This window comes from Jaminaea rosea, assembly GCF_003144245.1.
Source record: "Jaminaea rosea strain MCA 5214 unplaced genomic scaffold BDZ90scaffold_1, whole genome shotgun sequence".
Taxonomy (NCBI): domain Eukaryota; kingdom Fungi; phylum Basidiomycota; class Exobasidiomycetes; order Microstromatales; genus Jaminaea; species Jaminaea rosea.
The window spans coordinates 2,076,959-2,099,792 of record NW_020289975.1 but is presented as its reverse complement, the minus strand read 5'-3'; the positions used below and the strand labels follow the sequence as shown (position 1 = coordinate 2,099,792).

Here is a 22,834-nt window from a genome sequence, read left to right as displayed (position 1 = left end):
ATTGGCCAATGCGCTCTCTTACTGCGCATTGAGCCCACCAAAAGCAAAGACACACGGCAACTCCTCTTGCAGCAGCGAGGCGGACCCCGAAATCGGCTACCGGCGATCAGCCTACCATGACCAGGTCACAAACATAGCTTGTGAAGTGCGATTAGTGGAATTTGTGCACACGGGGTCGCTGGCCCGCGGAACAATTCTTGCCTTGTGCCTCGTCGCTGTGATTGGGTGTGAGGCTAGAGGCGGGAGAACAGCGGCCGAAGCGAGTGGGGACCTCGTTGCCTTGATTCTTGGTCCATGACGAGGTCGGCGAGCCCTAAGTGGTGCGATCAGAAACGTCTTCGTCTTTGTCTAGGCTAGCACGCGCGCTAGCGCTGAAGCCATGGCTGACTGTATATCGATGAGGCGTCAGGAGCCAGCGATGGATAAGAAGGAAAGAAATGTCTCAATGCACACACGGAGGTTGAGCACGCGACCCTCGGGTAGCGGCGGCGCCATGTTGAGCATGGCTGCCCCGCCGCGGAGCGAGCCAACGCGCGGGAGGGCGGGAACCAACGATTCACAAGGGTCAAAACAAGGCTTTTGTCTCGCTAACACTTTAGCGCCACTGTCTAGAGTAGTTGAGCTCAGTCCAGCGCCTCGACCTATCCCCGCGCTGGGCCCTGCGGGCGCGAGTGACGATGAACAATAAGGCGACCAAGGCGAGGCTCTCACGCCGCTTCTAGGTCTCACGGACTCCCCCTAGTGCGCCCTACTCAATCTGCTATCTCTCGACTGTGCAGGTCATCGTCTGGGATTGTCAACCAAGCAGACAGAATCGATGGCGCAATGCTATTCGCGGCGCATGATGAGCGCAAGGGGCAAGGCTATGTGTACCAGCTTCTTATGCGAGATAGGTGTGGACGGAAAGAAAGGAACGTGTATCATCATCGTCTAGTGGCGGCCTTAGAGGATTGGCGGCATTATGTAGCGACGAGGAGTCTCCTCTGCTTGATCACCCAGGCGGAGGCGAAGTGAACGGTCACGGAGTCTTCGAGGTGCTGGCGCATGTCTGCGACCTCGCGAGCAATACTCGCCTAGGAGGGCGCAACCATTCACTCCTTACGGGATATGTGACCGCAGGTCTGCCGATTTGCCACGGTCTCCTCAGCACACACGCGCTCTCGCACGATGAGACAGTGGGGGTCGCACACTCGTTCTGAAGAGCTCTCAGCCCCGTCTATGTGTCTATCGTATCGTATCAGATTGGACCGCAAAGCGTGTTTGTATGCGCGGCCGCTGTCGTATCGTGTTTCGAGTCAAGCCAGAGCAGCTACGTAGCATATTCAAGGGCATGTGTGTCTTCTGCCGACTGGGGTGTAAAGAAGGCGACGCCGCAGCGTCCGCGCTCTTCTTCAAATGGGGAGTCTGCTGGCTCAACAGTCGAACTCGACAGTGCACTGGGTGCCTTGAGGATTATCGCCTTGAATGGAACGATCATAGTGATAGGCGCCAGAGCAGTCCTACGACGAAGCAATGGGCAACAGGTGAGCGAAAGAGGGATTGCTAGGTCAGCGACTGCTCTACGGATTGCCGCCAGGCAGAAGTCCAGGTCTGCTCGCTCACCTGGAAATACCCAGCGCGCTGATTACAGTGGGCGCCCCAGGTGAAGGTGTAAGATAGCTCGCCTTTTCATCGGGCAAGAAGGATGAAAGGTAAGCTTTCATCATCGGAAGCTCCTCCCTGTCCGTGAACCTTCTTGCGCTACTCACTCTGGATGTCCAGTCCGGCCTGCCCGGTGCAGGGGTCACGGCTCGTGTAGCCGATCTGACGGCGATCCTTGAAGATGGCCACATGACCGGAAGTGCCCTCGATCTTGCCGACGGCCAGGCACTTGTCATTCACGGGTCGAGGAGTGCCGCCGCCTCCGCCGCCCCAGCTGTGAGTCGTGGAGGAGAGGTCGGACTTGGACGTGTGCGTCGTCGTGGCCGTAGGCGTAGGGGTGGGCGTGGGCATGGGCGTGGGCAGGGGCATAGGAGCGGGAACAGGCTTGGGCATGGGAAGGGGGGCGGCAAAGACACCGACACTGTTACCGAGCCGATCGTTGGGTCCGAAGAGTGGGAGAAGAGGGGCCATGAGGGCCGTGATGAGGGGGAGGGTGGTGGCGATGAAGGTGGCGAGGTTGGCGAACATTTTGCGTCTTTGGGATTTTGGGTTGGTGAGGTGGTCGTTCAGGGTCGTTCGGGGGTCGTTCAGCTTTCGTTAGGAGGCGTTAGATCGTCGTAGGTCTTCGTTGAGCGTTATAGGTCGTAGGGTTGAGCGAGGTGGCAATGAGCCGCGGAGAGGGGAGGGGTGGAGACCTGGTAGGGATGAGTGGTGAAATCAAGAGCAGAAGAAGACGAGACGAGGTGGCCCCTTTTGTATCCTTACGAGGCCGCTCTGAGGCGCTTCAATAGTTTGACGTCGATAACCGACTGCGTGACCCTCTGCTATGTGGCCTTTGCCATCCAATGTGGCGACCCGATGGTGCCTCTCGCTGCGGAGGATGGGCGAGGGTAGTCGCGGCCCTCCTAGGGCGTGAGAAGACCGAAGGAGCGACTTTCACACGGAGAGAGGTTGGGGGAAGGGAGGACCAAGATCATTTAGCTGTAATGGGTATGCTGTATCTCTCGCCGCTTGCAAGTGGACCACACGGGGCACTTGATGCTGCGGCGGATCAGCTTGCCCGAAGACGCTGCGGAAAGGTTCAGCTCCGCGCTCCCACCGTGGGTAGTGCGAGCCCTTGTGACCGACGGCAAACAAGGCTCGCTGGTGGCAGAGTGCGGGAAAGGTCTGTGCAGAGGACTCCTCAGTCAGGCCGCTGCCAATGCTCACTCAAGATTCCCAGGGTCCACTTCAATCCAATACGATTACGAGATGCAGCGGCTGGAGCGTACAAAGACGGGTTGTTTCGTGGTGTACGACTGCCCGACATTTGCTGAAGGGCTGGCGGAACGAGTTCGGACAGCTTGATGCTGCTGGCTTGGCACGGCTTGTTTGTCGAGGGAAGATGTCGATCCTTGCTCTAGAGTAGTTGAGGATGCTAAGGGCCGAGTGACAATGACCGGTGATGAAGCGCAGCGGGCAAGTCTTGGCCATGCCATAGGTCACCAAAGTGAGCCACTCAGTCGTCGTCGTCGTTGTCGTCGTCGCCTGGAGCCCTGTCCGACAGTCTTGGGAGCGAGTGGAGACGAGTGGAGCGGAGCGAGGGAGCGAGGGAGCGGGACGGGAGCCAAGTTGGAGGTCCTTTGCTTTGTTCACGCGGCGCAATTGCAATTAGCGCTCCTTTGCTTCCTGACCATACCATCATCGTATCCTCTAGGCGATGCCACCTGCTCGGTCTGGTGGCACCACATCGTCCACCTCGGCCTGCCGACGCTCAAGGACAGCGCCAAAGAAGGCGCCTTCTCCTCCTTCATCCTCGCCACCACCTCCACCCATCGCCATAGCACTCTCGCCCAGCATGCCCAGACCCACAGTCATTGCTAATGCCCACGCCAGTGGCAGTGGCAGTCGTAGCAGCCAAAGCCAAAGTTCTTCTGCACAACAGCCTCTGCAAGAAAGCCAAGGCAGTGTGACCAACGACGACGAGTCTCAGACCGACATCGAGGAGGATCACCTTCAGATGCCCAGACGCCCAGCGGCATCACGACCTCCTCACCATCCGCCTACTAGGCGCACGATAGCAACAACAACAACATCATCATCATCATCATCGATACGTCACTCGCCCTATTCGAGAGCCCCAGTCGTAGTCCTCAGCAGCGACGAGGAAGACGCTCCAGGGCCCAGTCGCACTTCTCGTCCTTCGCGCACGACTTCAAGACCTACGAGGACAGCTCGAGTGCCTACCGTCGCTCCCGCAGAGGCAATGGATACAGATACGCAAGCCCCTGAAGCACGTCAGAGGGCTACCTCGACCGCAAACACCTCTGGCGGTGGATTTCTCGTAGATCGGGTCGTGCGATCAAGTCGTCCTCAGCCAATCGTCGTGGCAGATGATGACATCCTCCATGGAGCTCGTGCCAGCGGCAACGACCCAGCAACGACAGCGACAAACATAGCGGCAGCTTCGGCGTCGCACACCAACACCAGTGCACCCCTACCTCCTTCCTCCTCTCCTCCGCACAAGCTCGGACCCAATGGCCTGCCCCTCCCTCGCCAATCACCTACGCGAGGTCGACCACCGATAGTAGCCCATCCCCTTCTCAGCAAATATACTTGCCCAATCTGCCTCTGTGCCCCGCATCCACACGCCGTCACCACACCTTGCGGCCACGTCTTTTGCTCTGAATGCCTCTTTGAAGCACTCCAGACGCCCGCCAAGCAGAAGCAAGATGAGATTAGACAGCAGGCCGCAGCCTTTGCTCAATTCTCCAGTGGCGCTTTCGGTGGATATGGCTGGCCTTCGGCCTTCTTTGGTGGCATGGCGGGCATGGGCGGAGGGTTAGGACAAGTCAATGGATTGCCTGGTTCAGAGGGAGTCGAGGCGGCTGCTTTGGCTGCGGCCCTTGGCGGGCTTGAGGAGGAACAAGGAGCAGACGGCGTGGAAGCGTCATCATCATCAACGACGGCTACAACTTCAGGTCCGAGCGCAGGGGCAGCTCGACTAGACCCTCTCGTTGGGCCATGCCCAGTTTGCCGCGCCCCCATACCCGGCGGCTTCATCCGTAGCGGTGCCGCGACCACCAACTCAACGACGGCCAGCGGGAGTAAGCGACCGGTATTCGGGCTTCAGTTCAAGCTGGGCAAGCCCATTGATGATCCGAGGAGGAGTGAGGCGTGACCGTTTGCGGTGGCTGGCGCTGGCAAAAAGATGGTATTCGCTTCATCACTGTTCGTAGCATCGATCCCATTGTACCTTCAACATTGTACCATTATTCCCATCATCAATCCCCATCAACAGGCTCGATCACCCTTCTATCTCCTCTCCCCTCTCTGAGTTTCACGCCCTCACACTCGCGACCCTACTTCTCCGCTTGTCCCCATCGACAGGTGGCGACCTCGGCGCCCTCAAAGCCGCATCGAGACAATGACTCCTTGCCTCTTCTATATCCCTCATCCAGAGATGGGCCGCACGCTGCGAGGTCGTTTTCAGGTCCACCTTGTCCGTTCCGCCGGCCATGACGATTTGGAAACCCCCGGGACCTTCCGTATCTTCACCTGCGCCTACGGCCGCTGCGGCCGCTGCTGCACGACCGGCTTTCAGTGGACGAACGACCACCTCCTCCAGTGGCGCGGGCATTCGATATAGGTGATTTCCGCCCGTGAGGATTACGAGCACATCGTTGCACAGCACGAGGGTGAGCTTTCGTCCCGTCTTGCTCTTGCGCTTCAGCAAACTCGCGTCCTCGCGCAGGATGCGCCTAGCGCCGAGGAAGCGTGTGGGTTTCGTGAGGTCGACTCTTGCCTCACTCCCGACGAAGAGGGTCTGGCTGAGCACCTTGAGCCGCTCTTCTGACTGGCGCTCCCTGATCCGCTCATTCGTGTACGTCAAGAGATACTGTGAATTCTTGAGCGCTTCTGTGAGGAACGGGTGATCTACGTGGTCCTCCTGTGTGTACTTGAGGATTTGCGAGAGGAGCAGCGGGTAGCGGGTGATGCGTTGCATCGGTGTCAAAAGGTAGGAGGACAGATCCAAACCTCTCCCGGCAGGGCTGCTGCGAAGCTGAACGAGTAGCTGATCCAGTGCAGGCTGCCTTGCGCGCTCCGCAGTGAGGATCTGGGCCGCCGTCCCTTGATTTGTGCAGTATGGCAAGTACACCTTCATGGAGGGCATGTGCTCCGCAAGCACGTCACCAATTGTGTCCACGTAGAGCCTGGACGCCCTTTGTCGCTCCTCCAGATCGCTCAAGAAGCTCACCGCTGTAAGTAGCACGTCCTCAATGTTGGCAAAAACGACTAGACGAGCCTTCTCGTCCATCAGGCCCGTCTCTTCGACGATGCGATTGTAGAATACCTCCACGATAGTCTGCAAGTCGCGCACGTGCGTCGTCTCCGTTTGGCAGAGCTCAAAAATGGCTTCTTGGCGTTTGCGCTCTGACTCCGGAAGGGAGAGAAGAGTGGTGGCGTCCATGAAGCTCGACCAAGTTGAGGCAGTCGGTGCGGCGTCGCTTGAAGAGGACGACAGGGGCCGATCCGCTGCGACGGCTGACATTGGGCCGGAAATGACCGGCGTGGGTCTACGCTCGGGTGCAGCAGCTGTCTTGCCTCGTAGAGAAGAGGTGAGCGAAGAGAGGAAGCCAGAGGCCTTGCCCTGCTCGGTAGCGTGAGAGGAAGGCGTACCTGTGCCTGGAGTGGGCGATGCCGGTGTTGAAGGCCGCACCTTCGGACTGACGACCGGCAGGATCGCGGCCGAGGCTGGAGTGGCTACGTCTCTCGGCGGGCTCATCGTCTCCTTCTGCAGCTTGAGGAAACGATCGTACGCATCCTCCATTTGCTCCTCCGGCTTCGGCACTGGAGGCGGCGGTAAATCACGTTCCGGCTTAGGGATCGCTGGTCTCTTCGTCGTCGGGCGTCTTCGAGCTGGTGCTTCTGGGCGAGGCCCTTTGGTTGTGCGGGAGTGCGTGGCAGTCGCTGCGTCTTTAGCAGTGTCGCCCTCCTGACTGCTACTGCTAGGCCGTCGAGTTGCTTTCCGCCGCTGTAGCAGTGAATCAGCTCTGCGAGCACCTGGTAGTGGTTGAGTATTGTTGCCTTCGTTGCGGATGAGAAGGCCAGCCGCTTCGAGCACTTGAAGTCGCTCTGCCGCTCGAGCAGCTTCGGCCTCGGGCGTCTGCTCCTCCCCCTGCAACGACGCGTCGCTGGTCTGATCTTCGTCATCATCTTCTTCCTCACTGCTTGAAGTCCAACCAGTCACAGAATCCTCGGAGTCGGCTTCATCGTCCTCAACACCGTCATCTTCACCTTTCAGAGCCGTTCCGCCATGCCTCGCCTTCATTGCGACCTGCTCAAGAGACCTACTCTGAGTTGGCGTCCTTCCAGCAATCGGCGTCCTCTCGACCGGGGTCCGCAGCTCCTCCTCGTCAATCTCAGTCTTCAGCGTGATGGGGAGGCCGAGTGTCTTCGTGCTGCAATGACAAAGTGCGAAATCAGCTGAGCGGTTCGCACCGCCACCTTTCTTCCCGCTCACTTACTTTGCATCCTTCGCAGGCTGATCCTTCGATGCTATTGAACGCCGAACGCAAACCATTGATCAATTTGAGATTCGAGATTGAAGAGGAGGATTTACATGTGAAGGGGCGAAGGCAAGGAGACGGCGCTCAGCGTACTGTTCCAACAGGGCGGACGAGAAGGTGCAGGGTAGGAGTGGAGAGCTGCCGACCAGCCACGCTCTGTTTGTCCTCGATCGATAAGGTAGACGCCAACTGCCCGTGCCTCTCCGATTTCTCCACCGCTCCAGCCGACTTCGTGCAGACCTTTCTCCTGAGTACTAACCGGTGAGCTCGAGATAGGTAGCAGGGGCAATCTTGATCGCATCGCCACGTTCGATCTTCCACCAGCTGGCGTCGTCCTGGTCGACGACCTGTACCTCGTCGCCTTCGACCAAAGAAGCCTCGTCGGGGGAGGAGGCCGTGTAGTCGTAGATTGCTTTCGCCGTAACGGCTGAGCAAGCAGTGGCGCAAGATAAGTGTCAGCATGGTCGGAGACAGCCTCACGCGTGCCTCGCACACTCACCTGCTGCAATTTCTGCCACGTAAGCTCGAGGAAATTGGCCTTTCTCACCGGAACCGCCGGTGAGGAGTGTGCCGTACATCCAGTCGCTCGCAGCATCCCTGCCCGGATGTCCAATGACGATGGCATTCTCCCCGAAGCTTAGATCTTCATCGCGCTGCCCGCTGTACGGGTAGAGAGTGCGCATCCGGATCGAGACGTCGAGATTGAAGTCTTCGACTGCATCCGCAGCTGTGCCACTTGCAGCGACAAGGGCAGTGTCGTCGCTCGCCGAGCCATTGGGGACGCCCAAAGCGCTGTCTGGATGAATGGCACGATCCGGATCCTCGGGCGCAGCTTGATACTCATCTTCGCTCTCGTTCTCCTCGCGAACAGAGGGCTCGTCAGGCGCAGCGCTGGCCTTCTGATGCATCTGCTCGGTAGCGAGACTCTTCGCCCAGTCGGTACTCTGGCGGTTGGGGTTGGCCGCGAAGCTGCTGATGCTCTCATCACCAGCGTCGTCGGCAGCAGGTCCAGGGGGGGCAGGAGAGGGAGCAGCTGGCGGGCTAGGAGGAGGCGAGTAATGCTGCACAGGGGCGCTAGCGTCGCCAATGACTGAGCCTGCACCTGGGGCGCCCGAGGCATCGCGGGTCTGAGCTTTCTTGAGCTTGAGGCCGCCCTGAATCTGGCCGAGAAGCGCACCGCGGTCGGCTGGCCCAGACGTAGGCTTGAAGGCAGGAGCAGGAGGGGCTGCAGGCGCAGCTGGTGCAGGAGGAGCGCCAGGAGGAGCAGGAGGAGCAGGAGGAGCACCACCCCCAGCGCTCGCAGCCGCAGGAGGTGCAGGAGGTGCGGCGGGTGCGGCAGGCGCTGGCGTCGACCTTCCACTCCCGTTACTTCCTCCGCCACCAGAGCTTGGCACCATCCCACTGAACAGGGCCGCCGCGAGGTTCTGACGAGTCGCCCGCGTCGTCGTGCCTGGCCCATCGTCGTCGTCGTCATCATCGTCCGACTTGTCCGAGTCTCCCCAGTCATCGTCCGCAGGAGCGGGCGCGCGAGCAGCGGCACTGACGGACCTGGCCGCTGTTCCAGTGGGCTGCGCAGAGACCGGAGGCGTAGCACGAGCTGGCGCAGGAAGACTAGCGTTGACAGCGGGCGGAGTCGAGGCCGGACCGCCGCTCTGGCGGAAGAAGGGGTTCGTGCCGCCAGGAGTGGCAGGGCTTGCAGCTGCCCCAGCGACGGCACCCGCCCCGCTGGTACCGCCCTGCATACGGTGGAAAGGATTGGTGCTTGGTGAAGTCTGAGCGGCAGGAGCTTGAGGGGCAGGGGGTGCGAGTGAGGCTGACGTGGGCGCGGGAGATGACGTAGCGGCTGCGGCAGGGGCAGCTGCTGGCGCAGGTGGAACAGGAGCCGCTCTACTTCGGCTCGGCGGAGGCGGAGGAGGCGCGCCAGCCTTTTTGCGAGATGGAGGCGGAAGAGACGACGCAGTGCTCTTATTGGCGAACATTGACTGACGTTCTTTGAAGGCTTCTTCCTGACGTCGAGCCTCTGCCTCATCGTCTTCCAACTTCTTCAGACGAGCCTCCCGCTCCGCTTTCTCCTTGGCGAGCACTTCCTCCCGTCGACGAATCATTGCTTCCTCCTCGTTGACTTGCTCGCGCGCAGCCTCCATGACAGGGGCTGGAGGAGCATCAGCGCTCTTGGCTTGCTCGTTGAGCTCTGCCTTGACAGTTGAAATTGCGGCCTTATCCTTTCCCAGACGCTGCTCTTCAAGCCTGGCCTTGCGGGCCTCCTCTCTTGCTTTAGCCTCTTGGTCTGCCTGAGCCGACCGAGCTTCTGCCTCCTCCTTGTCTGCCTTGAGGCGATCCTCGACAGTGCTGTCTGTGGCTGAAGGAGATGGCGCAGCCGCGCCAAGGGCTCGCATGCGCTCTTGAATGCGTCGTTGTGCCTGCTCCCTGATCCAAGCTTGCCTCTCGCTCGCCGAGAGATTCTTTGGAGGAGCATTAGAGGGGGCCGCAACGGAAGGCGAGGAAGGAGCGGGCGAGGCCGGCGCAGGAGGGGCAGGAGGAGGCGGCGCGGCCTTAGCTGCAGGGGCTGAAGGTGGCTCCGGCGCTGGGCTTCGAGTACGAGGCGTTGAGTCGCGGTCGCGATCGCTTTTACGCTCATCGCGCTCAAATGTGCCTCGCAGATATTCACCAGGACCCATGGAACGACTGCGGTCATCTTCACGCCCGCGGTCGTCATCGTAGCGAGGCGAGTACGCAGAGCCACGATTGAAGGCCTCGTTGCGCCTATCTCTCTCTTTGCTCTCATTGAGCGAGCGATCCTTCTTGCGGCGATCCTTCTCATCGATGCGCTTCTCCAATTGAGGCAGCCTCTCGTGCATGAGGTGCATGAGCTCTCGCTCCGCCTTGCGACGCTGTTCGGCTGCGTCCCGACCGCCTCGACGCTGGTAATACTCGATGTCATCCTGCACTCGGCGAATGCGGAAGCGCAAGTCGTCCATCTCCTTGTTTATCTCGCGATCGTCCGAGTCGTCTTCGCCCTCCTGATCGTCGAGCATCTTCTGCGTGTTGGCGAGTTGCCTCTTCATTTCGCTGATGTCGTCCTCTTTGCTCTCGCCGGCGTAGCGCACGGTCTTGCGGTCCAAGTGGCGCGAGCTTGAGCGATATCCGCCCGTCTCAGCAGAATCCTCGTGCTTGTACGCGGTTGCGTCCTGCTTGCGCTCGATAGGGTTCTGGTAGAGCGATCGAGACTTGGCGTAATTGGCATCGCGATTCGAGCCAGCCTCGGGGAGGTTGAGGGCTGTGGAGTTGCGCACGCTCGTATCGCGCTTCAGAAGATCCTTGAGGAAGTCGACGGACTCGTTGAGTTGCTTTGAAGAGGGTGGCACGAGCTCGGGAGGGAGCTCCTGCGGAATGTCGTTGCCGTTGAGGCCACGGTAGATGAGGCCCATGGCTACATGGAACTCCGCGAGGTTCAATTTGCCTCTGTTCTCGGTATCTGAGAGATGCCAAATCTGCATCAGGCTGTCTCGATCAAGACCAGACTGGCCGAAGACTTCTCTCGCTACATCACCCGAGACGAAGCCAGTCCCTTGCTGGTCCCAAGCGCGGAAGATCGAATCGTAGGACTTCTTCTCCTCCTTGCTGAGCGTCCATGGAATCTTGGGCTCCCTTGAGCCTTGCTGCTGCTGCGAAAGATTCTGAATCTGCGATTGGAAATTGGAAGGCTGCATGCTTGCACTTGAGAAATTCATGTTCGATGCGGTAGGCGCGCCTGCGTACGGACAAGAAGGTCAGCAAGCTGGTGCAGCATCGGCGAATGGCAGCCGCTGCTCACCTGAGAATGGGGTAGATCCGGGAAGGAACTGAGCGCTCATGAGCTGCATACGAGGGTCCATGGGATAGCCTGTTGGTTGAGGACCCATGAAGCCGGTAGGCTGCGGACCCATGAAGCCTGGCAGAGAGGGGAGACGACAGAAGGATGTCAGCGTGAGGGTCGTTAGACACTATCTTGCATCGTCTGCTCACCAGTCGGTTGAGGCTGCATCCCGCCACCGTACCCAGTCGGCTGTGGGCCCATGAAGCCCGGCCCACCAGATGGTCTTATGCCCATGGGGCTCATGCCTGTAGGCTGCGGAGGGCCGAGGAAGCCGCCTCGATTGGGTTGCATGCCCATCTGGCTTCCCATCTGACCGCCCATCATCGGCTGACCCATGAAGCCTGTTGCTTGCGGACCCATGTAACCCGTAGGCTGCATGCCCATTGGTCTAGGCTGTTGCTGCTGCTGCTGCTGCTGCTGCTGCTGCTGAGGATTGTATCCAGTCGGCTGCTGCTGCATATAGCCTGCTCCGCCCGGATAGCCACCAGGGCCAGGTTGAGACCATTGGCCCCCTCCTCCGGGAAACATGCTGCGGGCGCAGGGACGAGGACTGTGAGATGACAGTTACGATGTGGTGTTGCCCTCAGCTTTTCGCTGGCTCACACTGTTGGAGGTTTCAAGAGGAGCGGTCTAGTATATGATGATGGAAAGGAAAAAAGGCAGGGGAAACGACCAGTCAGGCGAGTGTGATGTGAGTGACGTCGGCCCGCCAGCAGCCATGCGGGCGTGCGGGCGAGCGGGCGTGCGCCCCGGCCACGTCTGAGACGTGGAGAAGGCCGCTCGACGGACGAAGCCACGCACGCAGACGGTGGCTAGCAAAGCAAGGCCTTTTCCAGACAAAGCACGACCAAGAGGCAGAGAGGTGGGCGATCGTCTCAAGCCGGGTCAACGAGGCGTTAGCTAGCTGCCATTGCTCCATCGACTGATCATCTCATCGCCGCACTGCCCGGGCCTGTTGAAGGGCTCAGGCAGGCTCCGTCCATCGTCTTGGAAGTTCTGCATTGCACCGACAGTGAGACTAGAATAGTCGAGGACGAAGATGTCAAGTTGTCTGAGCTCCTCTTTCGACGGTGCGACTTGTACAATCGATCCGCTCATTGCATCTTCGTTCGAGAAGGCGAAGACCATGGCGCACCTGCCTGCGTCCCCATCGTCCCTCTTCGCCTGCCGCCTCTCTGTCCGCGTGACGACGGCCCAATCCGACTCCGATCCTACGCTGACGAGCGACTTCTCTTGGCCTTTTTTAAATCGTCGCTCTCAGCACTGCCATTACCACTACCTCCAGATCAACCTCACCGCTCCACTCGGGTCTTCGCCTCTTCGTTCTTCATCTCACTTCCACTCACTCCTTTCGCCGCCATGCCTCGCAATCCGGGGGGACCACCTCCCACCGCCTCCCGCCCTCCCGGCGCCGTAGCTCGAGCCCAGCAGCCTGCTCCAGAGGGGGCTATGCGCTCAGGTGCAGCCCGAGACGATGATGAGGGCGGTCGTGGGCGTCAGGTCTGGCGCTCCAATGCGTCCGACGACGGCACAGAGGATGCCATTGGCCCCTTGCCCAAGTCCTCATCCCCGTCAGGCGGCGCAGCCCCAGTAGCCCGTGGTGGAAGCGGTGCTGCGGACTCCAGCAGCAGAAGAAGCTCCTCGAGGGACTCGTCGCTCGCTCGTAGGCTGAGCGCGGGTCTCTCGGGGGTGATCAGGGGAAGAAGTGCTAGTGGAGACCGAGAGTCAAGAAGTTTGAGCAGACAGAATACGGATGCGTCGACGATTCTTTGTGAGTGCATTGCGTGTAGTGGCAAGGGTGAGACGCAAAGACAGCAGAGGATGAGCATTCATTGAAGACGAGACAAGATAACGGGGATTGGCATAGCTGGCTGGCCACGCGAAGCGTCAATGGCAGGCCAGTGTCGAAGTCAGGTTGGCTGTATGTCGGGTGCCGTCTACAGTAGTCTGCTCTCTCGCCCGATCCCCTTCCTTCCTCCTTCATCCGGTCCTTTGCTACTCGATTGTGACGGTTCAGGCACCAAATGATCGAGGCATCGAGGCCAGGGGGCAGGCAACGAGGGAGATGGAGGTTGCGGGCCCAGCGCGGGAGGAGGGGGGAGGACGAGGGACCGATTTGCTCTCCGCCGCCTGCAGCTGCTCTTGCGTGGATGCTGCGAGGCGGACGGGCGATTGCGAGCAACGAGAGATAAGAGAGCGAATACGACGACGATGAGGGGACGGGCAAATGGTTCTTGGCGAAACCCATTGCGAAACGAGGATAGGCCCATCTTCGCTACCTTGACCTTGTCGACTGACCCATCACTTCACCTTAAATCCCATCCACCTCACTACGACACACCATGGTATTTGGACCTTCAGACACAGAGCGAGGACGGGAGCGAGGACGCGATGCGCCCGTAGCTGCGACTGGACGTGGAGGAGCAGGCAATGTGAGCTCGGCCAACCCACTCTTCTACCAGGCTACACTTTTCTGATGGCTCCACTCTTGCCTCTTCCGCTCGCAGATGTTTCGCTCCCCCTCTCGAGGACGCCCCGCTGAGGAAAAGGGCGAGACGGCCGCGCAGCAAGCGTATGCCGAGAAGCAGCACATCGTCTCATCTGGCCGTGGGGGGGTCGGCAATGTCCGCAGCCCCAGTCGTGACCCCTTGGAGCGATCTCGTGCGCAAGAGATGGAGAAGCAGGAGCGAGAAATCCAGGCGGCTGCACTCCGTAATGAGGAGCACCACGCTCATGCTGTTGGGCGTGGAGGCGTTGGCAACGTCAAGAGGGAGAGTTCTGCTGATCGCAGGGGTAGAGACTCCAACGGTGGATCGGTAAGTACGAGTGCGCAGCCAAGACATCCATCTCATTCAATGGATTGACCATCCTTGTCACACAATCTCACGCGCAGGGCATTCGCTCCATGTCTCGCTCTCGTTCGCGCGAGCCCCGCAGCGGCTCTCGCCCTCGAGCTGCGGCTGCTGATGGTGCCAATGGCAATCTTGGCGCAGTAGATGAGACTGCCTCTACTACGGGCACCGAGTCGACGGCTGCTCATGGCAAGGACAATGGGCATCACGGCCTGCTGGGCAAGATTGCTCATCACTTGCCTGGCCATCATCACAATGGGTCGTAGTCTGTTGGAGGCCGATGGAGGGTGGATGGCCAACTTGGATGGGGTTGCTTGCTCAATACCAGATGTGGGAATTCAGGGCTCTTTCTCGCTCACCTCATCGCATCAGCCAGCCCTCCAGTGCTCGCGAACGCCTCACCACTCGCTTTTGTTTCCCTTGTTTCGTGACTGTCGGTGCTCGCTTTGCAATCGTATCTGAATTATTCAAGACAATCTCGTTGGGTCTGATCTTGCGGTGCTAAGTCCCTCTCTGGCCGCGCAGACGATGCGGGGACGGAGAGCGGCTGTCCGTGTTGGACGAAGCAGCCGCCTGCCTCCTTGACACGCGACTTCCCAACTTTGACCATCCTTGACCTCTCTCGCTGTCCTGGGCTGGATGCTGCACCCTAACAAGCCGCCCCTGGCCACTGTGGGAAGGGCGCTGACTCTGATCCAAGTCATCTTCTACCTGCCGCTCACGCTCGACGTTGGAGGTGAGCCCCGGGCATGCACGAATACACGGCGCACTGTTGCGAATGCTAACCCCGCCTTCTTACACGCCGCCATCATCGCCACAGGCCCAGATGCATTCTTAGCCCTCTCCGCCTCGCTGGCTTCCTACTACTGGGCCCTTTCCTCTCTTCGTCTAGTAACAAAAGGCACGCGCGTACAATGGATCGGCGACCTCTGTGCCGTCTTCCAGTTCCTCGTCGTACCGGCTTGCCTGGCTGTATGCTGGGCCGTCTACTGTCCGCCCGAGAACAATTACTTCTTTGTTCGGTGGGCTCGATCGGTGGGTGTGAATCCGACAACGTCGTCCACTACAGCGTGGTCGCCTCACTTGCACCCTGCTACGCCTCCTCACCTTGCGGCCATCGTGCAGGCGGTGAGGCCCATCTTGCAGAGGGATACGCACCCTTACCTCGAGTATCTCTTTGATGTTTCCAGCAAGGTGAGAAAGATTGGTTGTTCAGCTCAATGGTGGCTTCTCGACGAAGCTTACATTGCCTCTCGACGGCCGCGCAGGGCATCCTTCTCCTCGCTCGTAAAGTACCCATTTGGTGGGGCGGCCTTTTGCGCATGTCAAGCCCCTTGTTCAGCCTCCTCGAAGGCTCGGCGACGCTCGTCATCATCCAACTGCTAGGGCATGGCTGCAGATATGTCATTGCCACCTCATTGACGAGGCCCAGCCCATCAACAGCCTCTGGATCTGGTGGATCCGGTCGCTCAACCCCGCTGGCCCTCCTCTCATCCATTGGTCTGCGAGGCGCCGAGGCGTGGCAGCTTGGATTCTTGCTGTCTTCAGCCATCATCTACGTCATCTCTGGGTGGGCCCTCTTCCTATCCTTTGAAGGCGTGGTGGCCAGAGGCGGAGGCGCAAGCTTGATGATGGGCGTCAGTATCGCCTCAGTCGGATGGCTGACCGCCATTGCATTCGCGCTTGGCAAAGGCAATGTCATCGAGACTGCATTGATTGTGGGTTGAAAGCAAGTAGCACCCGTTACACGTCCCCGAGGCGCTGACATTCCCTCGCGCCCGCAGTTCTCCTACGTCTCCTGGAACATCTTTGCCCTCTCCTCGGCCTCCTCCCTTTCGTTCGTCTCTGACCCCCTCGCTCTCGTCCGCTCATTCAAAGGCCAGGTCACCATGGCTTACCTCGACTCCCTCGCGCCAATTGTTTCCGCCCGCGTACCTGCAAGTCTGCAATCCTCGGTGTCCGATGCTTTTCAACTTCTCAAGGTTACATTCGGGCAATCCCTCACCTTTCTGGGCGCGATAGCCAGCGCCTTACCTGCGAGCGTGGTGGTTAGCCTGGTGTACAGGCTCATGGTCCTCTATCTTGCTTCGAGAGTGCTGCCGTTGTTGTGCGGCCCATCAGCGAGGACAAGAACGCAGGAATGGCCGCCGAGGAAGAGGAAGCGAAGGCGGTCAAGAGGTGGGATGAGAAGTAGCTCTTCCTCATCGACTACGAGCAGTAAAGGTGGGAGCACCTACTCGTCGTCATCATCGTCGACAGGAAGTAGTAGCAGTAGCAGCAGCAGCAGCAGCAACAGCAGCAGCGGCTCTAGCAGCTCTGATTTCGACAGTGATGATGGCATCGCGGAGAAGCATACCAGCGTCGGCAGCCGTCCCGCTCGCCGGTCATCAGGCAGAAGGAGCGACGAGGCTGAGCCTTTTGGATCCTTCATCAGCTTCGTCGTGTCTTACTCGAGGCTCATCTTGATTGCTACGTACTCACATCTACTACGTGAGTAATCGTTGCAGGGGAAGCCGCTCACGAGTCAGTCGCTGACACGCCCATTTCAATCCTCGCTCGCACAGTCCTAGACCAATCTCACCAGACCATCTGGCGCTTCTCGACGGTGAGCGTCACACTGGTTCTTTGGACCATGGAGCTGCTCCTCGGCAGTAGCAACGACGATGTCGAGTTCGCTGGCATGTGGCGATCGTAATCGCCGCGGGCTCCAACAAGGGGAAGACAGACAGACTACGAGCACCAAGGTCTACTCTAATGTGCAATCATTTCAATGGACAAATCTTTGTCCAGTGTCACTCCTCGATGGGATCGTTCGTCCCATGACGGTCTCGCGCTAGCCAACCGTTGATCCAAGGCTTTCCCCTGGCCTGACTAACGTCGGTTTCGGTTGCCTCCTCATCAGAGTAGCTTCCCCATCGTGACTCGTCCACATCGCGCGCCCACGCCGTCACGGCGTCCCCTCGTACATTGACCAGACGGCTGCCATCACCAGGCAGTCTCGGACCTCCCCCTTCTGCAGCATCAGCATTAATGTCCCCAAAAAACGCACATCGTGCATCTCCGACCCTTTCAACTGCGCCCTTCACTGTCCTCTCAAAGGCTGCACGGGCCAGCCTCGAACTGAATGCCCCTCCTCCTCTCGCGTCATGTCCCACCCTGACCTCTAAGCAGCGTAGTAGGGGCAAGCGTTGCGAGGTGTCGAGGCAGAGTCGGAGCTGATGCTCGAGCAAGTCATGGTCCAGGTGAGTGCCAAGGTATAGGGTCAGGTGGACGTGCGTCAGGGTAGGGAGGGAGCAGAGCAGGTGAGGGAGGGAACAGGAGTCGAGGGAGCCGAGTGTGAGACGATATCGCCAGGGAACGAGATGCGGAGTTGCGAGCGTTGCATGTTGGGGCGCGCACTGTGAAGACCCGCGAAGAAGCTGCCTCCTCTCGTGAGCTCGCTGCAAGCGCTCTTGCTGGTATCTCGCGACTCGCAGCCACTCGTCGTGTAGATCCTCGCGCTGGCGTGGTAGTCCCGTCGTCAGGGGAGCCCGAAAATCATGCTCGCTGTCGGAGGCCATGTCCCCATTCCTTGATGCGGACGCGGCAATGGGAGGCTTCGAGGTATGTTGAGTACTCAAGCGCTCTGCAGCTGCCCACATGTCATCCTCGCTCAGATCCGTTGGCTGCTCACTTTGATGAGAGTGGTGTGCTCTTGCTGGCAATGTATAGGGCGACACTTGGTGCAAGGGCGCAGCTGAAGTCCTCTCCTCTCTGTGGACTCCCGACGTAGCTCCACCAATCATCAATCCCTGGCCCGGACCCCTTCCCAAGTCCACGTCCTCAACCGTCATCGCCCTCTGCTGTCTCTTCTGCTGCTCCACGAATGCGAAGGCGTCGCGACACCAACCTCCCACCGCCCTAGTCGAGTAGGCATGACTCGCCGGTAGGCCTCCTACACCACCTCCCACTTCCCACCATGCTACCTCCGTCAGGCAGGACGGAGAGGGTCCGATGCCGATCGGGGTGGGCAGACGCGGGTAGATGACGCCAAAGGACTCCGCCCACGCCGAGGAAGATGTGGAGCTGCCTGAAATGGCTTGAGCCAGGCTGCGAGCGCGTACGGTCGTAGCTCGAAGCGAGGCCAGGCTGCCACTGCCCTCTTGGCCGGCTTCTTCGGGTCCTGTACGCCTTCGACCGAGAAAGACACCCCTTGCGTAGGACCAGAGTGCCGGTTTCGCGCATATAGCTGCCCAATACCTCTGCTGTCTCCCCTCGTCCAGAGCGTCTCCGTCTGAGAGACAGGGAAAGGAGTACAGGTGTGGCTGGGCAATGTGATGTAGCGGCGACGATACTAGGCTGAGCGCATAAAGCGTCGCACGCCGTGTGCGCTCTCCTGAAATTCGTGCCGCCTCATCATATTCGAGCAGCCAGGCGTCGACAAAGAAGAGGACGCGCTGCCACAGCTCCAAAGGGAGCGACAAATCAGCGCCGGGCTCCTCGCGACTGTTTGCTCCCAGGTGAGATACTCGGCCCATGATCGCTTTGCCCCGGCAGAAGGCTCGGACGTCTCAGTTGACCAGCTGCTGCAACTTTGGAGGCGGATGCGACCATCTATGCTGTGTTCGAGGAACCTGTTGGCCTCATGATCCTGATCTAGAGTAGTTGCGAAGGATTGAAGGAAAGCGGCGTTTAGACGCGTCCGGGGCCGTGCGATGTCGTCGAAGTGGAGAAGTCGGTGCAGCTGAGCCGCTCGACGAGTTGCCTTCTCTTTCCGACGCCCCTCATCCAATCCTTGCACTCTTCGCAAACTCACGATGGCTTCAGCATCGCAAAGTGGCTCTGTCGGTCCCGGGACCACAGTGATGCCTCGATCACATCGTCATGTACCGCTGCCTCATCATGCTTACTAGCAGAGCTAGTGCGTTATGAGTATGACCCGAGCCAGGCGATTTCGGCTCGATGCTCGCACGCTTCAGCCTCCATTACTGATTTAAGAACGGCGGCAAACATCGACGCGACACTTTGGGCAGCTGTCGCGCGACGACTGGTTGGTCTCGAGGCAATCCGTGCACTCGTCCTGATGCTGTGCGCGACGCCGCACAGGGGAAGGATGACCACCTCCTGGTACTGAATCGTATCAGCTGTACAGGCTTACAGTACCCTGCAAGGGTAAGCGATCGCATACGATGAAATGTACAAACGGCGAAGGACGAAGAGCGAAAAAGGAGACGATGCGCTGTTGGGAATTCTATGCTGATTCGTGCAAAACTGAGCCCAACACTGTAAGGCCAGACTGGAAAGGACAGAAAAAAAAGGGAAGCGACAAGTGTCAAACGTCTGAGGTCCCGCAAAGATGTAGCACAGGATTGAGGCAGAGATGGCAAAGGAGGCCAGCGGACAAGCATTTTTGCGTTGCCTGGCTTCCTCATTCTTTGGCTGGCTAGTCACTTGTGTTCCTGATCAACCGCGCCCAGCTGGCACCTCACGCCCTCCATTCCAGCGCTCCACGCGGCCCACTCGAGCGTCTTTGCAAAGAAGGCCACGGCCTCTTGGCATTTTGCCACTTCGGCAAGATCGGAATCGTCCGCAGTCTGTTGAGCCGCAAGAGCAGGGTCAAAGGAAGAATTGGCGACCGCAGCCGAATCGGTGGGGGCATTGTCTTGCTTGACCGAGCGTGAGCGCGAGGTGTTGCTTGTCCCACGTCCTCGGACTGACCCTGCGGGGGATGAGGTGCGGCTGCCAAAGGTGGGGCGTGTGAGAGAGGGAAGGTGGAAGCCTCGTGCACCGCTGCCGTTAGCTGCAGCTCCAGCGGCCAACGCCGTAGATGCGCTGCCATTCCTATCGCTGCTCTTCCAGAAGCGCTTCGATACAGGAGGGCGTGCTGCAGACCTAGACGCCGTAGCTGACTGCGATGCTGTTCCTAAGCTCAGAGCTCCGACGCTGCCCTCCATGTCCTCTTCGAGATCAGATGCAGCGCCCATCGTCGGGCTCTGGGCCGGGGAGTGGACACGACTGCTTTGTCTGCTGCTTGCTGCGCTACTGCCACTGCCAGCACCGCGCCAGCTAGCGGCGCAACCATCGAGACTGGCACTGCTGCTTTGTCCATCGTCGCTACGAGTGATATTGCGCGACAACGCCCCGTCTGCGCAATCGAACTCGTTGGAGTGACGTTGTTCTGCTGCTGCTGCTGCCGCCGCAGCCAGCCTAGCAGGCGTCGGCGTGGTACCGAATTCGTCGATGCCCTTCGCAGGAGCGCCGTGCCTTGCTGGCTCATGCGTCGAGTCCATGTTGACAGCTCTCCTTGCCTGCTTGTTAGCCAGTAGCTCGCTCCTTTTCACCGAATACTCCGCCCACAGAGCCTCTACCTCCTTCTGCCACCTAGGTATAGCGGCCTGCGCCCAGCTCGTCCCGCCCACGAATCCAGCGATGCTTCGCTCATATTCTTGCCAGGAAATTCCGAACAGAGCTGGTGGGTGAGAGAGGTACGTCTCGCCTTCATGGCTAGTCGAGGCCATCTTCAACGCTGGAGGAAGACGACAGTAGACGATGTGCAGGAGGAGGAGGGGAGGGATGGCCTTGAGTGCGCGGAGCTGGGTGGACTCGAGCGGTTGAATGCCGTGCGGTACAGCGGAAGCCGGGCGCGCATCGACACCGCCGTTGCTGCTGCCGCCAGAGATGGTCTTGTGAGGTCCACCGAACCCGTCGAGGGCGAGCTTGACCGCAGCAGCGTTGCTATCCATAGCCTGCACAACAAGGATCGTACTGTTGATTGCCTCGAGAGCCTCGGCCAATGCCTGCCTCGCCAACTCGTCCGGCTCGTCTTCAATCTCCTGCGGCTCCTCCTCTTGCTGCTCCTCAGCAGCAATGTCCGCCCGGCTGAGCTCGGCGGCAACCGCTGCGAGGGCCTTGTCCGAAACAAAGCCGCGGCAGAAACGAAGGCACATCTTCTGGAACGATTGGAGGTCGGAGAGCTGGCCGGTGGAGGCTTTCGCACTGGGGCTGAAGAAGGACTTGTGGTGGTGGTGGTGGTGGTGTGAAGCGGTGGCGGTGGGCGGAGACAGGGTACCGTCCGGTGCTGCTGCCGGAGTCGCTCGGCCCGAAGCGGCCGTCGAATTGGTGCCGCCTGGTGTGCCGACTCGTCCTCGATGACTGCCTACGCTTGCGACACTCTTGAGTGCAGCCGAGAGCTGACCTGGCGATGGGCTGCGCTTGTTGGCGTCTGCGATAGCTTCACGGCTGCTCGGCGCCAGGAAGCTTGCTACGCCGCCGGATTGCTTGCCCGTAGGAGGGACAGAGATCCCTGATGTCACCACAGCTGGCTCAACGGAGCGAGAAGAGAGGACAAACAGGCCTTTCCAGATGAGGTGAACGACGACGGAAATGAACCATCCTTCACCGTCCTGACTCGTCCGCGCCTCGATACGTGGGACCAAGAGCTTTCGGCTACCATCCAAGCGACCCTGTAGCTCCTTGATCCAATTGGTCGTGCCAGATGCAACTCCCTCCTTGGGCGAGGCAAGCGCGCTGCCCGGCCCATTGGCTGGCGATAGGGGGGGCAGGGAACCATCGTGACTGGCACTAGGCGTGAGAGCGGGAGAACCGCCAGAGAGGAAAGGCTGTCGTACCGCCTTGAGAATGGAGCCAGTCAGGGAAGCTTTCGTGCCGGCAAGAACGGGCTGAATAACATGAAGTATCGTCGTCTCCATCCTCTTGCGGACTGGCGTGAGGATCTCGGATACAAAGGTCGGCATGCCTGGATCTTCATCGCGGTCATCTCCTTCAATGCACCTCTCTAGCGAATCTTCTACGATCCACGTGATCGTGGCTAGGCCAAGATTGAACTCGAGGGCGGCTGAGATGTGCACCCCTTCCTTGACCGTAGTCGGCATGATAAGAGAGGATGGGTCTTTGGCAATGGGGACGAGGAGAGAGTCGATGCGGTTGGCAAAGAGCGTGAGGGCCTTGAGCGCTGCGCGAGACACGGCACGTAGCAGATAAGGGTCGACGCCATTGGCGTACCGCAGCTCAGAAACGACGAGTTGGGCGAACTCGACGATCTTGGCACGATTAGGCAATCGTTTGCCCTCGTAAGCGATCTGCGTCAAGTTGGGCACACTAGCTCGTCCTGGCGCATGCTTGGTGACGCTAGCCATGCCGCCAGATCCGCCGCCTGTATGCATAGCCCCTGGCACGGTAGGAATCAGAGCCTGGTTGACGAGCTCCGAAAGGCGCAGCGAGAAGTTGGACAGGTGCTGCGGGTCCGGCCCGACAGCTGTAGCGCCGCCAGCAGGAGTGCCAGGAGCTGCCGGAGCTGGGAAAGGGAATTCCTTGTTACCAGCAAAGGGAGTGCTGCTCGGGGTTCCCGGTGTGGGCGTAGGGGCAGCTGACGACGAGCTCTTTTTGGTGCCGCCAACGGCTTCGGATGCCCGAGTCATGCTGTTGGCAAGGGCATTGCCCAATCCTTTGCCAAAGCTGCCGGCACGACGAGGCGCAGGCGCTTTACCATGTAGAGCAGCGTCATCATTAGAGGCGTTGCGTTCAGGAGAAGCGCGTCGAGAGGACGATGCGCCAAGGGCAGCTTTGATGTTCATTGCGAAGAAGAGCGGATTGCGGGTGGCAAGGGTATTGGTTGGATGCTGATGGGATGAATGCGAGATGCTCAGGGGAGTCGCAGTTGGGTGTCAATGATGGAGGATGCCTTCATCAGCCGCAGTCTCTACCAAGGCCGAGCAAGGCGCGAGGCAGGGAGCAGGATGATAGGTCGAGGATGGAAGGCGTTCGTGGTAGCGCTCTTGTCTATGACACGTATCGGATCGGTCGCGCACTCTCGACGTTAGGGCGGTCGGTCGGAAGAGTCCAGGAAGAGGAGCAAGAGTCCCTGGGAGCAACGGAGGCTGTGTCCCTGTCCGTTGCTGATGCTGTTGATCACAAAGGCGTTGCAGCTTCTACAACTA

The 22,834-nt window shown here is 59.6% G+C and overlaps 8 protein-coding genes across 8 annotated transcripts; 4 read left to right on the top strand and 4 right to left on the bottom strand.

Annotated features, from left to right (window-relative positions):
* Positions 1 to 1,161: 1,161 nt before the first annotated feature.
* BDZ90DRAFT_24747 (hypothetical protein) lies at positions 1,162 to 2,181 on the bottom strand. The gene is made up of 2 exons (XM_025507598.1): positions 1,603 to 2,181; positions 1,162 to 1,499 (listed from the first exon to the last, which is right to left on the bottom strand). Exons 1-2 carry the CDS (start codon positions 1,875 to 1,877, stop codon positions 1,310 to 1,312), a joined length of 465 nt encoding a protein of 154 aa, XP_025365403.1. The 5' UTR covers positions 1,878 to 2,181; the 3' UTR covers positions 1,162 to 1,309.
* A 1,103-nt stretch (positions 2,182 to 3,284) lies between these two features.
* Positions 3,285 to 5,124, top strand: BDZ90DRAFT_229786 (hypothetical protein). The gene has a single exon (XM_025505210.1). The coding sequence runs from the start codon at positions 3,479 to 3,481 to the stop codon at positions 4,799 to 4,801; it is 1,323 nt and encodes a 440-aa protein (XP_025365402.1). The 5' UTR covers positions 3,285 to 3,478; the 3' UTR covers positions 4,802 to 5,124.
* BDZ90DRAFT_229785 (hypothetical protein) lies at positions 4,805 to 11,693 on the bottom strand. Its single transcript, XM_025505209.1, has 7 exons — positions 11,650 to 11,693; positions 11,196 to 11,575; positions 11,005 to 11,121; positions 7,690 to 10,941; positions 7,450 to 7,617; positions 7,149 to 7,179; positions 4,805 to 7,082 (listed from the first exon to the last, which is right to left on the bottom strand). Exons 2-7 carry the CDS (start codon positions 11,572 to 11,574, stop codon positions 4,961 to 4,963), a joined length of 6,069 nt encoding a protein of 2,022 aa, XP_025365401.1. The 5' UTR covers position 11,575; positions 11,650 to 11,693; the 3' UTR covers positions 4,805 to 4,960.
* A 597-nt stretch (positions 11,694 to 12,290) lies between these two features.
* Positions 12,291 to 14,044, top strand: BDZ90DRAFT_24592 (hypothetical protein). Its single transcript, XM_025507532.1, has 3 exons — positions 12,291 to 12,817; positions 13,408 to 13,478; positions 13,554 to 14,044. Exons 1-3 carry the CDS (start codon positions 12,406 to 12,408, stop codon positions 13,908 to 13,910), a joined length of 840 nt encoding a protein of 279 aa, XP_025365400.1. The 5' UTR covers positions 12,291 to 12,405; the 3' UTR covers positions 13,911 to 14,044.
* Positions 13,939 to 14,349, top strand: BDZ90DRAFT_229782 (hypothetical protein). The gene has a single exon (XM_025505208.1). It carries the CDS (start codon positions 13,952 to 13,954, stop codon positions 14,162 to 14,164), a length of 213 nt encoding a protein of 70 aa, XP_025365399.1. The 5' UTR covers positions 13,939 to 13,951; the 3' UTR covers positions 14,165 to 14,349.
* Positions 14,350 to 14,503: 154 nt separating this feature from the next.
* Positions 14,504 to 16,719, top strand: BDZ90DRAFT_24481 (hypothetical protein). Its single transcript, XM_025507473.1, has 5 exons — positions 14,504 to 14,634; positions 14,719 to 15,092; positions 15,167 to 15,616; positions 15,683 to 16,388; positions 16,463 to 16,719. Exons 1-5 carry the CDS (start codon positions 14,538 to 14,540, stop codon positions 16,591 to 16,593), a joined length of 1,758 nt encoding a protein of 585 aa, XP_025365398.1. The 5' UTR covers positions 14,504 to 14,537; the 3' UTR covers positions 16,594 to 16,719.
* Positions 16,483 to 18,592, bottom strand: BDZ90DRAFT_229781 (hypothetical protein). The gene has a single exon (XM_025505207.1). The coding sequence runs from the start codon at positions 18,413 to 18,415 to the stop codon at positions 16,691 to 16,693; it is 1,725 nt and encodes a 574-aa protein (XP_025365397.1). The 5' UTR covers positions 18,416 to 18,592; the 3' UTR covers positions 16,483 to 16,690.
* Positions 18,593 to 18,870: 278 nt separating this feature from the next.
* On the bottom strand, positions 18,871 to 22,730 carry BDZ90DRAFT_24447 (hypothetical protein). Its single transcript, XM_025507464.1, has one exon. The coding sequence runs from the start codon at positions 22,469 to 22,471 to the stop codon at positions 19,325 to 19,327; it is 3,147 nt and encodes a 1,048-aa protein (XP_025365396.1). The 5' UTR covers positions 22,472 to 22,730; the 3' UTR covers positions 18,871 to 19,324.
* Positions 22,731 to 22,834: the final 104 nt, after the last annotated feature.

Bases quoted from the DNA above. Each gene is read 5' to 3' on its own strand.
- BDZ90DRAFT_24747 (XM_025507598.1), bottom strand. From the start codon at position 1,877: ATGACAAGTGCCTGGCCGTCGGCAAGATCGAGGGCACTTCCGGTCATG. The intron at 1,500-1,602 runs GTGAGCGAGCAG...GCTTCGTCGTAG, and splicing joins AGCGCGCTGGGTATTTCCAG to GACTGCTCTGGCGCCTATCA.
- BDZ90DRAFT_229786 (XM_025505210.1), top strand. From the start codon at position 3,479: ATGCCCAGACCCACAGTCATTGCTAATGCCCACGCCAGTGGCAGTGGC.
- BDZ90DRAFT_229785 (XM_025505209.1), bottom strand. From the start codon at position 11,574: ATGTTTCCCGGAGGAGGGGGCCAATGGTCTCAACCTGGCCCTGGTGGC. The intron at 11,122-11,195 runs GTGAGCAGACGA...CCTCTCTGCCAG, and splicing joins GATGCAGCCTCAACCGACTG to GCTTCATGGGTCCGCAGCCT. The intron at 7,180-7,449 runs GTTAGTACTCAG...GGCGTTCAATAG, and splicing joins TACCTATCTCGAGCTCACCG to CATCGAAGGATCAGCCTGCG.
- BDZ90DRAFT_24592 (XM_025507532.1), top strand. From the start codon at position 12,406: ATGCCTCGCAATCCGGGGGGACCACCTCCCACCGCCTCCCGCCCTCCC. The intron at 12,818-13,407 runs GTGAGTGCATTG...TTGGACCTTCAG, and splicing joins GGATGCGTCGACGATTCTTT to ACACAGAGCGAGGACGGGAG. The intron at 13,479-13,553 runs GTGAGCTCGGCC...TTCCGCTCGCAG, and splicing joins GACGTGGAGGAGCAGGCAAT to ATGTTTCGCTCCCCCTCTCG.
- BDZ90DRAFT_229782 (XM_025505208.1), top strand. From the start codon at position 13,952: ATGTCTCGCTCTCGTTCGCGCGAGCCCCGCAGCGGCTCTCGCCCTCGA.
- BDZ90DRAFT_24481 (XM_025507473.1), top strand. From the start codon at position 14,538: ATGCTGCACCCTAACAAGCCGCCCCTGGCCACTGTGGGAAGGGCGCTG. The intron at 14,635-14,718 runs GTGAGCCCCGGG...TCATCGCCACAG, and splicing joins GCTCACGCTCGACGTTGGAG to GCCCAGATGCATTCTTAGCC. The intron at 16,389-16,462 runs GTGAGTAATCGT...TCGCTCGCACAG, and splicing joins TACGTACTCACATCTACTAC to TCCTAGACCAATCTCACCAG.
- BDZ90DRAFT_229781 (XM_025505207.1), bottom strand. From the start codon at position 18,415: ATGGGCCGAGTATCTCACCTGGGAGCAAACAGTCGCGAGGAGCCCGGC.
- BDZ90DRAFT_24447 (XM_025507464.1), bottom strand. From the start codon at position 22,471: ATGAACATCAAAGCTGCCCTTGGCGCATCGTCCTCTCGACGCGCTTCT.